The following is an 18,015-nucleotide window of genomic DNA, read 5'->3' on the forward strand; positions in this document are numbered from 1 at the left end:
TAGGTTGAAAGCTGTGAGGTTATCCATCAATATACGAAGGGGAAATATATATTTGTAATCAAATAAACAGCCCCAACAGATCATTGATTGGAATAAAATAAAATATGAGATTTATAAATATGGTTGGTTTTCAATCAACATACAGAAAACACAAACATTTAAATTATATTCAAAAGTACTTTAATTCCTTTATGTGATAATCATCACTATATCATTTATACAAATTATTTTACAAGTGAAAAATAGTACACTAGCTGTATTACTAATATTGTATAACACTATCAAAATGTAACAAAAGAAAAAATAAGCAACAGAATGTGAAAAACACAAAGTAATATTTTACAAAAGGTAACACAATTGTTTAAATCTGTTGAACAATTTAAGAAAATCGTGTTAATCGAAATCTGTTCAACTGAAATGTGCCAGTATTCTTTACAAAATAATTTAATAAGTGTATGTATATATTCATGTGCACACATTGGTTTTCAACTTTTAAATTTTAAATTAAATCTTTCCCTGCAATACCAAAGAAACTAATTTCCAGATTGCTCTATTTATTAAAAAACCTGTGAAAAACATTCTGAAAACGTTCTTTTTTCCTTTCAAAGTAATAATAAAATGGTAAAGGGTAGCACACAATATGTACATACTTAAACTTATATAGATCACAAACTGCTTTCCATACATGGGCATTGACATTTTATAAACGTATACAATATATTTGAAAAAAACTTAATATATTATAAACAAACCTTCATTTCTTACATACTTAAATTGTAATCATTTCTTTCTTTGGTTAGAAATATGATAATCTCAATCTCAATATCACAAATCAAATAAAATTTACATCAAATATAATATGCACTGTACTAAAAAAAGGTTTTTTGTTACGTCATAAAAAATGGTTTCATTTGCAAAGACAAATAAACCTGTAAATAGGAAAGTAGCGCCTTACCACTGTCGATAATTAACCTTTCAACTTCAAAGATTTTTATTTAGTTATACTTCTAGTTTTTACTTATTGTGAACTTTCGATATATATACTGTTACTACGGATGCTATACTACTTTCACGTCATCTTCTTCTGCGACTATCTCTAGAACTGACCCGTTTTGTTTTATGAGAACGATGACGCGATGCTGACCTTGATCGTCGTCTATGTTTATACTTCTTAGATGACTCACGATGAGGACTGTAGCGGTGTTTACCGTGCGATATTGGACTTCTGGAACGACTTCTAGATATTGAAGTACTTGGCTTGCGCTTTCGAGAGTGAGTAGATCTTGACTTTCCGTCAAGGTGTCGATCACGTCTCCTGTGTTTTGAATGTGGGCTGCGGCCTCTGTGATCTTTTCTTTTGTGTGGGGATATGCTTCGACTTGAACTTCTGGAATGCGGATCAGAGTGAGACAGGCTGCGAGACCTCATATGATGCCGTGGCGAATGTGAACGACTCCTGCTGCTACTCCGAGAGCTTCTTGAATGACTTCGATGATGACCTCTGCGCTCAGCTCTTCCATTCTTTTCCTTGTAACTGTAATAAATTCATAATTATTTTGGTAAATTTTCAAGCATATTAACCTGTATCACATTCAAACATAGGCCAAAATAAGATAAGTGACCAGTTTTGATTGATTATATTATCCAAAATATCAAAAGAGCAATTGGTAAAGTTTAGTACAATATAAATGCAATTACCCACCTGCCGTCTGAACCTGGCCTTCCATCATCATTCTTTAGTCGGTTCTTGTGGAGCTTATAAGAGTTTGGTAAACCAGGGGAATTATTTGTCTGTTTAGGAGTACCTAAAAAAAAAAAAAAAATGGTACATTTAGTCAAGTGCATACTACTGTAAAAAAAAAAAACAATTTTTATCTGAATGTACAGTAATTCTCAATATAATGTTTGGAATGTTTGTTTGAATTTTGAAGAAAAAAAGACCTACAATACTTTGATGCAATAAAACAAACCTACCAGGTCTAGATGAATTAGGTGAGAAGTTAGTTGGTGTGGCTGCTGCACTTGTTGCATCTGCTGGAATGCCTTTTGCTTTTAACTTTGCTTCCTGTACTTGCACCTTGCATTTCTCTACTATCTTATCCAATTCCTCATAGGTCCTCTGAAAGTAGATTCATTTGATTATAAGTAGCCGGCGTTAATGCATTTTTGTGCAAAGTTTTAAAAAAAGAGTGCGAGGATTCAAACATTCGCATCTAATTCAAAGCAATAATCAATATAAATGCAATATTACTAAAAAAAAGATGAATTGTTGCCAAACATGAAAATTAAGGAATAAAATGAAACTTTAAATAACCTATTTTGTAGCTTCTTACAGACAGACAGACTCCGAAATGAAATGAATTGTACCTTATTTCTGGTATAGAGGGCAAGTATTGTAATGGCAATTTGCTGTAGTTCATCTTCATTAGTATTCAGCAGGGCATACCAAGGTGGTTTGTTTGGCAATGGTACCTGTTAAAACAAAATATTAATAACAATTATATATCTATAATAAAAATTATAATAAAAATCTACTTATTAAATCTATTTAAAATTTGTGCAAATTCAACATAAACACATGTAATGTGCAGAAATGCTGTTTACCCTTGATATGAAGCTTATTTGTGTAAATTTTAATTGAAAATTATCTATTGTCAATCTGCTGGCCAATCTCACAATGGTTATCCATCTAGTACTTCCAGATAACCAATAAAGAAAATGTATCCATTAGCTCAAGGTGCTACAATGAACATATGCAATATGAGATGACTTACATCCAACTGCCTGGCTGACAAGTAGATGCAAGAGCAAGCAATTGTTTCTGGTGGGTAGCGTATAAACACATCAGTCCTTAAACAATCATTCATATAATTCCTGCAATAAAGCATAGTTAAAAAAAACATGCAACAATCTGCACAACTACTACTGTAAGGAATGTGCATATAGAATATCACAAACGAAGCAACTTGCTTAATCACATGATGTTCTTGATGTACCCGAAAATGTTAATTAAAAATGTCTTGTTTCTCTTTGTGTAGGACATATATATACACCCATAATTCAATTTTTTTTATAGAAGAATTCACATCTTTCCACTAAAAACAAAACAAAAAATATCAAAATGAAAATGGGTTTTAGAAGGAAGAAAAAACATTAACTGTGGATGAATATACTTTACCGTATTATTTGGTTAATAATTACAAATAAATATACTACAATAATTATACATTATTTAAAATTAAGCATTTTTATCTTGTACAGGTATTGACCAGCATTCTGAGTAATGTAATCCAAATCATCTTAAAATTAGAATTGACTTGCATTCTTCTGAGAAATTTAACTGTTGAATCAAGTCTCCGATATTCTGTCATTCACAAATAATCATATCAATCAGCTAAACCATGCATCCTGCTCACAATACTCAAAAAGATTTGACGAATCCTGTGGCCATGACAACATGTTACCAAGAGTTATCCATTTTGATCGTTTATAGAATTCCTTAGTTTAGACAGTCATCCCGACATTTTCGGTCCATTTGTTGTTGAAGCTGCGGCTTCTTTCAATTCAAACATGCTGAAACTAGAAATTCTACCACAGTTGAAAACAGTTTTTGATCTCAAAATGGTTCACTACAAAATGCCTATTTCTTTTCATCTCATCATGCTTTGTGCATGCATTTCTTCGTCATCTCCATTGATTTATAGTCCATAGTAAATTACTCAAACTTTCTTAAACGAAATTGTCATTAAAAGCGTTTCAAAAGAAATGTTTACATTTGTCATGTTACTAAAATTATATGTAACCAACCAATATCATCACTTGGTGCTGTGTAGAACACTCTTTACTTAGCATAATAGAACATTAAGGTGTAGTACTTTAGTCCCTATACTTTGAGGGCAATAGTCTAACAAGAGACCTGCCACTCACCTACACTTGATAACTTACACAAGTACTTTATTAATAAATAAATAACCAATAAAGAGACTTGACAGCAAGCACCAGTGTTGGTACCATCGACATGCCATCACACATACACACTACAGAGACAACAACTCTTCCGTTGAACAGAACACGCCTGGCAGAGCAGGAAGAGAAGGTGACCTCCATGTGCGAAGACAAGAGCTTCAGTGAAACGTTGTTGGCTAAGGAAGGCCGATGCCACCACACTTACCTACTAGTCGTGGAAGCACTTACCTAGGTTCCTTTGTAGGAAAAAATAAAAACATAGTGTTAGCAATGTATTGCTATTTTAAAAACAGAAACATCAACCCAATCAACCTAACATATCTCCACACTGAACAAGAACATCATGGAAAAAACAATGTTGCTTCATTTTGTAAAACAGACCTAATGCATTGACACATTGTATAGTTGTTTGATGTCCATACTCTCTTAACATCAAGCTAGGATTGGAATAAGGAATAACAGTCACAATCTACTGCTTCAGGCATATAACAATTTGGTAGTTATCTGAATCGGACAACTTTATAAACAAAATTGAACACATACAACAGATATTAACAAATTCCAATCCTAGCTCAAGTAATTAGATTGCTTTAAAGAGTATAGCCACAAAATGTTTATTGATGACAGTCAACATATTAACCTCATTTTTTAAATATTTAAGGAAGAAATGGAATCAGGGCATTAGTTTTCCTTCAAAGCAAAAGCCATGAGATAAAAGGGTTTTGTACATTTAAAAATAAAACATTTCCTTAACACAGTTGAACTGTCATTGTATTAATGAACATTTTGTGGAACAAACAGCATACAAGTAAATACACCATAATAAGAGGAGACTTGTACTTACCAGGCAGTTTGTACGAGTTGAGTATTTCTCTCACACTCCAGGACTTGCAGAAATGTCACTATCATCTGCATAGCGACAAGGAAAAGGCAAGAATACATGTTATTCACTGAACATATAAGTGAGATCAAACATTCATTACACTACCAAAATTTAACAGCAAGACAATTAATTTCCTTTATTAGCAATTAGGGACCAAAAATCAGAATCTTAAATCATTATCATGCATCTGTAACAGACATTACTGTTCCTAAAAACGAGGTAAATTAAATTGCTGCAACAACAGTTTTTAAAAACTAATAAATTAATACTAAATTCATTTAAAGCAAATATAGGGATGTTAAATGTTTAATAAATAAACATAATACTTTACAGCCACTTTCTTAAACTCCTGACATATTAGGGTAAAAAATATATGACATCTTTACATCCTTGTAATAGACAAGCACAAGTTATTTGTGCCATGATTTTACAATTTTAGAATCTATGGATACTATAAATAAAATCTGTAAAAGTATGGAAAAAAACTTTATAAAACAAGTTAAATTTATAAAAAAAAGTTTTGAATGTTATGTAAAATAATTTTAGTAGACGTTATTGGTATTGATCTTACCTTATGTGGATGTTTAACATGTACACAAAACCCAAGTTCTTTTAAAACCCTTCTCTCAGCCTTGATTACTTGACTTTTTAAATTTACATACTTTGCATCTAAAACCAACGGTTCAACAATTCTGAAATAAACAAAGTTTGTTCAAGTTTCAGCTTGTTTGATATATATCGGTATCTTAATTTCAATAAAAACATAAGTACAATGTTGAAAATATAAGTGCCATGACAATCAAAGAGTTGAATTGGGGCATTTATTTAGAATTTGATATTACCGTACTGACATCCTTGAACATGAAATCACGTTAAGTTTGGGGGGTGGGCTTATACTCGAGGATCCAAAAATGCAGATCGGCAAAAACAGCACATGTACTGTGTATTCAATCATGGACATTCCTCCTCTCTGAAACCACCATGCGAGCGCCCTTACGAGGTGTAGACGTTGCCTAATACACGAGGTGTAGAGTGTCGGAAAATTAAGCTTATAGGGCCTAGTTCGTGTAATTTATTGTAGAATATCTTATTTTAAACATCAATTGAACAAGAATTTATCAAGCAGAAAAGCAAGTATACAATGTTCGTTAGGTATAAATGTACCAAAGAAATTTAATAAGCTTGTTTATGGCAGCCGATAACAAATAGGGGTTTTCCGTTTTGGCGACTTGTGATTCGAGCGTCGTGTGTGAAGCGATCTTCGACCGCGATGGAGTGTAAACAAAACAGGATCATTAGGTCTCATATGGCCTAGCTTGGTTATGATCAAATGTAGGTGTATGCGGTGTATGGACGTCGCCAAATGTAAAATAATGTATTACGGCACACACTGTAGATCTTTGAATTAATGGGTGGGCTTATACCCTAGTACCTCATTTTCATGAAAATTATTCAAAAGTCGGGGGTGGGCTTATACCCGAGTATGGGCTTATACCCGCGTCAGTACGGTATATAGTAAAAATATATAATAAATAATGAAAAAAAAAGAAGAAAAAACAGAACAAAAGAATTTCAAAAGTTTGATAGTATCCCAGCATCTTAAATATGACAGGATTACCTGTAAGCACTGTAGCCTGCAGTTTCATTAGCTATTATAGTTAACAAGCATTTCTGTAAACAAGCCATTTAAATAACATTAGTAATATAAAAGGTACCTATTATTTCTTTTTTGTCGTATATGATGAAAAACATTGATAACATCACGTATTCTTCTCGGAGCTTCTTCAATCTTGGACGCTAGATAGACACAAGCCATTGCAACAACCTATATAGCAATACAAACATATTTTACAGCACTTGAAAGCACATTTAACTTTTATGAAACAATCCGGCAGTAAGAGTAAACAAGTTTAGTTATATTATGTAATCGTCATTAATGGTATGCTTATCTGGAATGATTAACATAAAATGCCATGTGACACTGGCATACGTTTGGAATCTTACTAGCTAGTGTGTTTAGTTAAGACGATGTCATTGTCAGCGTATACATCAACATTTATAATTCAATAATATTGTATTAAAAGCATTTAATAGTTTGTTTATGGTTACATTCTTCTTTCTTACCTCCATATTATGCTTGACAAATGACTTGGAATAGTAAAATCTCTGGAATAGCACTTCGCTTGTTGCCATTGCAACCTGATCAAAAGAAATACATTTTTATAGTTTTTATTGAATTAATAATAATATGTAAAATGATGTGGTTATAAAATAAACACAGCAGTATGGGTACTGTAATGACTGAAAATGTTATTATTACCTTTTAAGTAATATATTTTCTAGGCCTATAGCGAGGCCTTTTTTATGTCTTTGAATTTGTGAAACTGACATCTAATAAAATACGTATCCGGACCACTACCCAATTACCACCCAGACAACTACCCACTTAGGACAACTACCCACCTAGGACAACTTACTACCCACCAAGGACAACTTACTACCCACCTAGGACAACTTACTACCCACCTAGGACAACTTACTACCCACCAAGGACAACTTACTACCCACCTAGGACAACTTACTACCCACCTAGGACAACTTACTACCCACCTAGGACAACTTACTACCCACCTAGGACAACTTACTACCCACCTAGGACAACTTACTACCCACCAAGGACAACTTACTACCCACCTAGGACAACTTACTACCCACCAAGGACAACTTACTACCCACTTAGGACAACTTACTACCCACCTAGGACAACTTACTACCCACCTAGGACAACTATACATACAACTGTACCACACTATACATTTTACAATATTTGACGTGAAATTATTATTAACAAAATTATAAAAATATCTTGTATCGACGTATGTACCTATTTGGTAATAACTGTAGCTATATTTATTTTTAAAAAACTTCTCTGACAAACGAATGAAAATGATTTCCGCAATTGGCAGTTAGCTGTGTTTTCATAATAGTTCAGTTCAGTTCCCATTCGCACAAAACAGACCATCCAGCTAGGTAAAAAATGAAATCGATCCAGTATTTTGTATGGAGCGCCGTTATTTACGCTTTTTATTATATTGGTGTTGTGTTCGATATCGGTCGCATTTTATTTTGGTCGCGCTACAGTAGTAGATACATTTTCGGTGCATTTTTTTATTTAAAGGAGAATCACCGGTTATCACAAACATGCCTGTTATTAGGAAATTAGAACAAATTTTTTCCCACTTAAAATCCATCGGAAAAAACACCAGTGTATAACATAGACGTTTGTTAGTCTCACCACAATGGTGTTTTTTTTTCGGTGGAGTTTAAGTGGCGAATAAAAAATTTCAAATTTTTTTCAATCACACAGATGTACTGTAGGCTACAAACATTTGTCTGTACGACTGTCCATTAAAGGATGTCTCCAAAAATATGCTTGCCGTGCTATGTTGTTTCTGTTTGTTATGCTTCTCTGCACAGCATTGTTCGTCGAAGATGTCTTCCATTTCATGAAAAAGGCGTATTTATTGCATATAAATATGGATACCGAGAATCTCGGAGAGCCGACTCCATTTTCATTACCACAATTTAACAGCGTGCATGTTACTATGAGCGCAATGCCATTGTTTTTCTACATTGGTAAACACATTTTTTAGATCATAATTCTGAAAATAATTTTAAAATGTTTATATCCATTTTACTCAACCAAAAATGTGAATAATGTGGTTAAAAGATCATCATCTAGCGCGTATGGCTTTTGTTTACAGCAATTTCATTATTTTTTTTTCATAAATCACTTGCTATGATAGTCCTAGTGATGATAGAACCAATAATAAATGATTTGGAGGAGGTTTGCGCAGGTTTTTTTTCAGGTTTGCGCGATTGACACTGTAAAATCTGACATTTCACCAAAAAAATGATGTTTTTCGCCCAAAAAAAAGCTAACTTACAGCAATTTCATTATTTTTTTCCATAAATTACCTGCTATGATAGTCCTGGTCATGATAGAACCAATAATAAGCCATTTAGAGGAGGTTTGCGCAGGGTTTTTTTAGGTTTGCGCAGTTTAGCAATACCCCAGCTGTTTCCTCTAACAATACAATTTTGCTGACGGGTTTCCCCTTTTTAAAAAACACGCACTTGTTAGTGTGTCAAATCATGGACAAAACATGTACGTCCATGGCCAGGTAAAGATGACGTCTATTACTAATAACCATATGTTTGAAACGTCTATAGGCCTCCTGCACGTGTTTTTGTGAAACGATCCAATGAGCTATGCTCGACGCGATTATGAGATCATGTTCCGAATATGAGCACTGTTTCTACGTATATACGTCGGCGATACTATAGATTTTAATTTGAATATCTTTTATTTCTTCATTTATAATAATTATTTAATGTAAATAATTAATAGTCCAGTAAAGATAAGTCAAAAATAGGGTGAACCTAGAACAAATTGCAACAGAATTTTTTTTTGTTTTGTCTGGTAAATATGGTTCAAATGAATATCATATCCAAAGTTTACCAAAAATCGGACATCGGGAAGTGGGTTAATTAGCATAAATTCAAAATGGCCGCCATTTGCTATTTTGAAGCCTCATATCTCTCTAACGGTTGGATTTAGACCACCTAAGTGCATTACGAGTAGATATAAATGTGATATTAAACATTCTAATTAGCATATTTAAATTCCCATATGACGTACCTATGACATCATATGGTAGTTGTGACGTCATATATTATGTTATAACTGTTTGAATGACATTATACTATGCGAACAATTTAGGAACTGCAAGAAAACATGTTTCTTGACATTCTCCTTGTTGAAATGAACATTATTTCCAAAGTTTACCAAAATCGGACGTCAGGAAGTGGGTTAATTAGCATACATTCAAAATGGCCGCTATTTATCATACCATTTTGAAGCTCCATATCTCCTTAACGCTTGGTTTTAGACCACCTAAGTGCATTGCAAGTAGATATAAATGTGATATTAAACTTTCCAATTAGCATATTAAAATTGCCATATAACGTACCTATGATGTCATAAGACATATGACGTCATATATTTTGTCACAATAATGCTCAATTGGAATTATTCTAAGGGGAAAATATAGAAACCGAAAGGAAAAAATGTTTTTAATCTCATTAAAATAGTAGAACATTTACCACATCCAGGTTAAGATCATGGGTATCAGAAGTTATTTGGCCACCCTTCACAACATGCAATAGAACATTCCAGTTAATTTTCTGCAACTGCATATATATCTCATATATATTTTTAAAAAACAGGATTCTTAATTATATAATGAGTCTGGGATTTAATAATTCGACCCCATCCTAAATATGGATCACAGCATGGAGTAAAGAATAAGAGGAGACACAACTTGAATAGTTCAATCAGTTCACCGTATTTACCGCTTCCTTAAGGCTATGCTTGTAATGAGTATTTAATAGGTGCTAAACACTGCCGTTACATAACCCAATTAGCAAAGATTACAATGTTTACTGCCCGCGGTCAATTTTGGTGTAAGTACACATGCGTATTAGGACGTCACAATACTCTTCCTAGGCGATGTGCGTTCAAGCGTAAAAGGTGTACTATACTGTTTGTAGACCTACTGAACTTGTATTCCGACCTTGTTTATTAATTTTTATAAAAAGCAGCGCTATTCTACTGGATATCTTTTATTAATAAATTAATAATACGAGTTTTATACGGCACCAATAAAGGAATTATATGTATATGGTTTACTGTGTACTAAATGTTGGTAATTTCTCCAGACAACTTATCATGAATCATGATGGATTAATGGGTTTAACAAGGACCAGTGGTGGTGCCAGCGTGGGGGCTACGGGGGCTGTATCCCCTCGTCGGAGAGCCTATCTCCCCACCCCCACTCCCCTGTCTGGGAAACGCGAGTACTTTTCGTCGGGGAATATGATATACAGTAAAAATCATTCGCGTTCACTTCGTTTAACTTCAGCGCCTAGAAAAACCGCGACGTTCCATTTTTTTAGTACGTCGGAGCGGAGGGCTATTGCACTTTATATGCATGCATATTGCCAGCGATCTAATAAACAATGAATAGGTACGCACTTGTCTGGCGGTTCCCCTTTGTACGAATTGTTTAACATTGGGCCTGCTCCATTGCGGTTTACGTGTGATATCATGTTCCATCCAGGGACCAGAATGTGTACTGTACTAGTTACTTTCCAGGCGAAGTTTACGGCCGCCGCAGTCGTGTACTGTGTATCGACGTACGCAATACAGCAAACGGGTACGAATAATGTTGGCGATCTATTGTTCGTATGTCCAATTTTTTAATTTTACGATTAACCGCTAGGCCTATGTACCGAACTGCACATAATCCTTTTAAACAATGGCTTATAATTATAAATAAGCATAGACTATATTTGTAATAATTTTTAACCAACACATATAATTTGTAGTTGTTGTTACGGGTTGATACTTACGAATATTCTCGTAGTACCATTTTATACCATATTTTATAATAACGACTATCCGAAAACTATTTTCTTCTTTAATAAAATATTACTACTATTTCTAACGTTATTACAATTATTAATATATTAATATAGACCTACATAAAAAAAAACCTATTGCTATTATTATTGATATTGTTTATTATTACTATAGGCGCGCCTATGCCTGAACCTATTAGGCCTACCGGTTACGGTATGCAATAAATATGTCCATCATTATGGGATTAAATATTATCCTTATTTAGGCTATTTATTAAATAATAATATATTACGAACTGAGGCCTACTAATTTATGTAGTAGGCCTATGTGTAGCCACAAATCGTTAAACGATATATAATTTAGTTCTACAATTTCAACTCTAAGTATGTGATCGTAAAAATCATATATTTTATGATATTAATATCATAAATAATTTAATTATACAATATCAGACTAAAGTAGAAGAATTTTAGTTTTGCTAAACGGTCATAATATAGACTGAAACATAAATTAAATGTCATCAGTAATAAAAATAAGAAATTGTGTCGTTGGAATTCTAATATACGTATATTTTTGAATATTCATGAGAACAAATTATATAATTTTTTTCATGCGCGCATTTGCGCGCACTAAAATATGATTTTAAAATAAGTTGGAGTCTTTAATATGCTACAAAATGCACTAGGGTTCGTAAATTAAAAAGTTGCTTAAACGGTAAAATTTCGATTTACCAAATGATACGTCTATGGCTTGATAAAAAATATGATTAATTTGTTAGCTGGTATAAAAACTGCGATATCTCCGTGAAAATTTACTCGATTTTTAAACGGTTTTTTCGAGAAAAAAGCTCAAAGAACAATGAACATGCTTCACTATGATGTATTAGAAACTACTGCGCAGCCTCTGTTTACTTTTCTTGTCACCGATGTCATGCCTGGCTTCTTCCTTAATTAGGGTGTTACGTAATCAGAGCCGACTCTGCAGCGAGCTGCACGGGTAAACAGGATGTTCTTCAAAGGATCGTTATGGGAAGTTTATTACCCTATGCTTAAGCACTACCGCACAGCGTGATACTAATTGGATTAACTGGATAGCTAGGCCGTGTTGTGCCTCCTCTTATTCTTTACTCCATGATCACAGTAAGTTTCCCATCCAAAGTACATACATAGAAAATGTAATGTTGGCGTCGTCAAAATACTTCCACCATACATGTAGGCACAGCAAGTCTACTTCATTGGCTTTTCTGATGTCTTTTTTAATTTTGGACCGAACAGTTCTTGCTTCGAATAGAATGCATCCCCCTGTTTCTTTGCAAGTGCAGAGCATTACAAAGATGTTGCAAATTTGCTCCTTAAGATGTTTTCTTTAAGTACCAATTATTCCACTATTTTTTGCTTCTTCTGTCTTAAAACGCAATCGCTTTTTTTAATTATGGCAAAGTAAGATATTTAATAGATCCCCATCTGCATTCAAAGTTTCTATTCCATTTTTCTGACATTTTCTGTCAAGGAAGTTGAATACTGTCTTGTCAAAAAATTAAATACTGTAATTAGTAGTGGCAAGTTTAAAAATTACTTTATTACCTTAACAACCTTTTGGATTCCGTTGATGGTTCTTTATCCTAGTTGACACTAGGATGAAGTGTCCTTGTTATAGGCCTATGCTCATTGAATCTTGGAAACAGCATTCAAAAGATAAACATTATATAAAACATCATAAAAAGTTATTGTCTCATAAATGATCGACATTAAACAGATGCAATGAAATAGCAACTTTGAAAGAGCAGAATGGAGATGCTGACTATACCGAAAACTACAGTATGACATTTATCATTTCATGTATCATCTCAATTTCCAGTTGGGGAATTGAGATGAGTTTGTGGGAATGATGGGTTTGAATAGCCTGACCCACAGACAATCGCCTCATTACAATATTTTTTTTATTCCTTTACCAATTTAAAGAGATAAAGTTCTAAAAGATGTAGTTTTAGGAAACACAAAACAAGATGTGCGCTTGAGTACAAATCAGTTTTGGAAATACAGTTGATGATCACCTTTCACACGGTTCTGTAGAATAACTATTTTCATAAGATTTTGTAAATGGAAACTTAATGATAAATTTCAACGGTTTTTACATATATATCTACTCGTAATGCACATAGGCTGTCTAAACCCAACCGCTAAGGAGATACAGGGCTTCAAAATGGTATAGTAAATAGCAGCCATTTTGAATTTATGCTAATTGACCCCTTTCTTGAAGTCTGATTTTGGTGAACTTAGGATATCATGTTCATTTCAACAGGAAATTGTTAGAAAATTGTTTTCCTGCAGTTTCTACATTTTAAGCATGGGATAATGCCATTTAAGCAGTTATAACATAATATATGATGTCACAACTACCTTATGACGTCATATGGTAATTTAAATGTGCTAATTGGAAAGTTTAATGTCACATTTACAGTATATCTACTCGCAATGCACTTTGGTGGTCTATTAAGGAGATATAGGGCTTCAAAATGATATAGTAAAATATTCCAAATTTGTAAAATTTGGAATTAATTATGTTCATTTCAACAAGGAGAATGTTAGGAAATTTGTTTTTCTGCAGTTTCTAAATTGTTCGCATAGTATAATGTCATTTAAGCATCTATAACATAATTTATGACGTCACAACTACCATATGACGTCATAGGTACGTCATATGTAAATTTAAATATGCTAATTAGAATGTTTAATATCACATTTATATCTACTCGTAATGCACTTAGGTGGTCTAAATCCAACCGTTAAGGAGATATGGGGCTTTAAAATAGCAAATGGCGGCCATTTTGAATTTATGCTAATTAACCCACTTCCCGATGTCCGATTTTGGTAAACTTTGGACATGATGTTCATGTTCACCATATCAACCAAATAAAACAAAAAAAAATTCTGTTGCAATTTGTTCTAGGTTCAACCATATTTTTACTGGACTATTAGTGCAACTCAGTGTCTTGCATTCAAGCGCCGTTTGTAAATCTAAATGTTTAAATATCAGTGCAGATTACCTCTTTGAGAATCGTGTCCACTTTTATTATCCATACATTATTATTCTTACATCTCTCATTGTACATCATACAGTAGTCCTACTGTAGGGCCGGTAGATTGATTTATTATGGCATATTATCTATATTTTATTATTATCCTAAAACCATGCTTACATCAGAGTGGCGGATATCGAATGCAAAAATCATCATCATCCATGCATCATCTTCCTTTATTTATAGAACGAGTTTTGTAATTATAACTGTGATTAAAAAATATGTAATAGGCGCATCTACTTGTTTAATTATTACATTATTATTTGTTATTTTCAAAACTTTAAACAGTGGCACGCCAATCTTTTCAAAAACTTGCACAATATTCAATAAAACAAAAAAACATTTTTAAAACGATTTTCTGAAAGAACACATTACAATTCATTAAAACCTGTAAGATAAAATGAAAACACAAATTATTTATAAATAATGAGATAGATATTTATATTTACTGTACTTATTAAAAAATAATGATCGAGGTTAAAAATAATGTCAAATAGTAGGCCTATTATTAGAAATTCTAATATTTAAAATGAACTAAAAACATGAGCGTTTTCATTAAAAATGTATCTAATGCACCATATACAAATTAACGCGACCAAAATAAAACGCGACCGATATCAAACGTAACTAATAATAATATGATAAAAAGCGTATCTAGCGGCGCTCCATACAAAATACCGGATGTTGATTTTATCGCGACCGATTTCAAACGCGACCGATTTCAACTGACACCTTTTTTAATATCTTGGCTTGATCAATCACAATAAATTTTGTTTAAAATCTGTTCACTTTTTTCTAGGCTAGGCTTGCCTTGGAGGACTAGCTTCTGCTTCCTAGCTAGGCCAACAAATGCCGCGTGAATATGCGATTTGAACTTCATCGTATTTTTTTTAGCCTAGACTAGTTTTAGGAATTAGTAATATTAATAACGTAACAAACGGGCCTGCACTCTAGCCTAGCTAGGCTAGGCCTACGCCGCCTAAACTAACCTGAGGTAGTTTGAGTAGGATTCCAGCCATCTGTATGAACTCGCATCCTAATATTCTTAGATCAATTTCTGTTTCTGAATCTAGTCCATCAAGAAGTGAAGGTGTTGGTGAAAGTTTCTCAGTAGGAATAATGCAATTTTCTAATGTAATAACAACTTTTCCATAGACTTTTCCTTGTCCATTTATTGCGTTTGCCTCTGTCTTGTTCTCCGCCATGCTTGCTCGACCTCTTTTTTACGACGTTTTGGAAACGAACGATAACTGAAATAAAATTGAGTGATATCCTTCCGCGAATCGCACACAGTTTGCTGAAAATTGTTGAAAAATAACATTTCAAATTTAAATAAATCAATATTGGAAAATACATCACATTTAGTTTTTCGAAAAAAATGCATAAATATTTTTAATTGATTCAGAGTATTACCAGGCATTTCAAGAACTATATTTTTGCGGTTTTGAGTACTGCATTTGCTTACGTCACGAATGTTAAAGCGAATTCTGAGATGAATTAAAATATTAATATACTGTATAGTGCACTCGATCAAGTTCCGAGTTTTTTTTTTATTAGAGTAAGCAACTTAAAGAAACCGATAAACTGTCTTTATAAAGTATGCCTCACTCACCTCTTTAAAACTGAAAAAAATTAAGAAAATACATAGCATCAATGTTATAAATAATATATTACAGTATGTATAAAAATAGTATTTTAACACTATTTCACAAGAATGGTAGATAAGAAATATATAATTTTTAAGGGCATTTTTTAAATTTTATTTAACATGAAAATTGATTGGGTTAAAAAAAACCAAAAAAACTTTACATTAAATAATGTATGTGCAATGTTTTTACAGCACATACATTTCTATGTCCTGCCTTAACTAATTATATTATCTATATCACAATGAATTATTGTAAATTAAAATATATGCAATAATGAATACAGAGATGGGAGAGACCCATACCTACATTTTTCCGATCATACAAAAATATGCCTCGAATGCCAAATTATATAACTCAATGGAAGAAAGAAACATGTAAAAACGTAAACGTAAATAATCATATAGTTTAATTTATTCAAATTGTAACATTAGAACTGAATTGTAGGCCTATTTATTTAATTTAATAAAAAGTAGGCCTACTAGTTATAAAACATAATTAATGTTTTATAGGCCTATTCGTTGATGGAGTGTACATTTCATTCGATGACAAATTGACTGCTATTTTCAACTCGGCTCTGCCTCGTTAAAAGAACATGGGATTCTATTTTTTTATTAGTATTTATTTATTTAATCGGTATAAAAAAATCACAACAATCCCAGCGGGCAAACCTGTGATTTACAAATATAAAACAAAGAAGAACACAATAAAAAAAAGCAAGCAAACAAACTTAATTAGGCCTACATAAGAACGGGAGCATAAAAAAACGAAAAAAAGGAGATTATAAAAATATACTAAACTAGAGGGTACTCCGAGAGTACAAACCTCCGCCTACTGTAAAATTCCCCTACATAAAATACCCCCCGAAAATGTTTTTTTTTTACATTTTTTTTATTAGTTCTAAAGTGTAAATAGGCTAACTGCACACTACAAAGTTGTGGATGAGAGTTTAGTGTAATGGTGATGTATCCAGCCTCTCACAGTTAAAAGGTCCCTGGTTTAAGTCCCGCTGAGAGTTTTTTTTTTTATTTTTTATTTTTTTATTTTTTTTTTGTGGACCTTGATCTTTAACCCTGACCCTTCAAAATTTAACCAAAATTATATGATGAGTCATTGATCATTGTGGCTAAGTTTGGTGAGAATCGGATCAAAACTGTGGTCTCTAGGCAGTAAAATAGCATTTTGTTAGTTGTGACCTTGACCTATGACCTTTCCCCCTCAAATTCGAACTCGTCCGAGCTTTTGGGGCATAGATCATTGTTGCCAAATTTGGTGAGAATCGGATAAAAACTGTGGCCTCCAGGCTGTTCACAGACACACAAACACAAACACACACACACACAAACATACAGGGGTGAAAACATAACCTCCTTGGCGGAGGTAATTATTATGATTATTTTTCATATTAAAGTTTCGCAATTATTTATTTATATTATATAGAAATTCAAATAATAAGCCTATACTTTTACTTGTCTACATCTTTGGAGTACAGGAAAAACCATATACCATCCAACATAAACATTCTTTTTTTTTGTATAGGCCTATACACTATAACGACAAATACGTAGACTCAGTTAGCAAAGGATGTATGTCAATAAACACGCGGCCTTAGTATAAATTATTGCTCGGTCCAAATTTCCAAATTATTCAATTGCTTGTTGCCTTTTGGCTTTGTACTTGATGTCGGACCAGTTGGTATGAAAAGTTCGTTAGGAGGAAATCAATGCTTAATCGTTCAACTTTCTTCAGTGAATTGCAGTAATTGAATTGTGATCTATTGAAGTGAGGAAACCAAACCAATCCATCTGTATAAGTAACGATGTTTTGTTTATGATGACAAACCTATGTTAGTTGCACGTCCATTTCTAGGTGGTTAAATTCTGTAATGAGGCTGATACATCGAACGATTTTCATTAAATACCATTATTAATAAAATGATTAAAATACATAATATGAG

The 18,015-nt window shown here is 33.0% G+C and overlaps 1 protein-coding gene across 1 annotated transcript; it reads right to left on the bottom strand.

Moving 5' to 3' along the window:
- Positions 1-163: 163 nt before the first annotated feature.
- On the bottom strand, positions 164-15,649 carry LOC144858631 (cyclin-L1-like). Its single transcript, XM_078714720.1, has 10 exons — positions 15,402-15,649; positions 6,974-7,048; positions 6,565-6,674; positions 5,421-5,541; positions 4,811-4,875; positions 2,775-2,874; positions 2,368-2,472; positions 1,975-2,119; positions 1,703-1,805; positions 164-1,534 (listed from the first exon to the last, which is right to left on the bottom strand). Exons 1-10 carry the CDS (start codon positions 15,615-15,617, stop codon positions 1,075-1,077), a joined length of 1,500 nt encoding a protein of 499 aa, XP_078570846.1. The 5' UTR covers positions 15,618-15,649; the 3' UTR covers positions 164-1,074.
- Positions 15,650-18,015: the final 2,366 nt, after the last annotated feature.

The sequence above is a fragment of the Antedon bifida genome, chromosome 2, assembly GCF_963402885.1.
Source record: "Antedon bifida chromosome 2, ecAntBifi1.1, whole genome shotgun sequence".
Lineage (NCBI taxonomy): Eukaryota > Metazoa > Echinodermata > Crinoidea > Comatulida > Antedonidae > Antedon > Antedon bifida.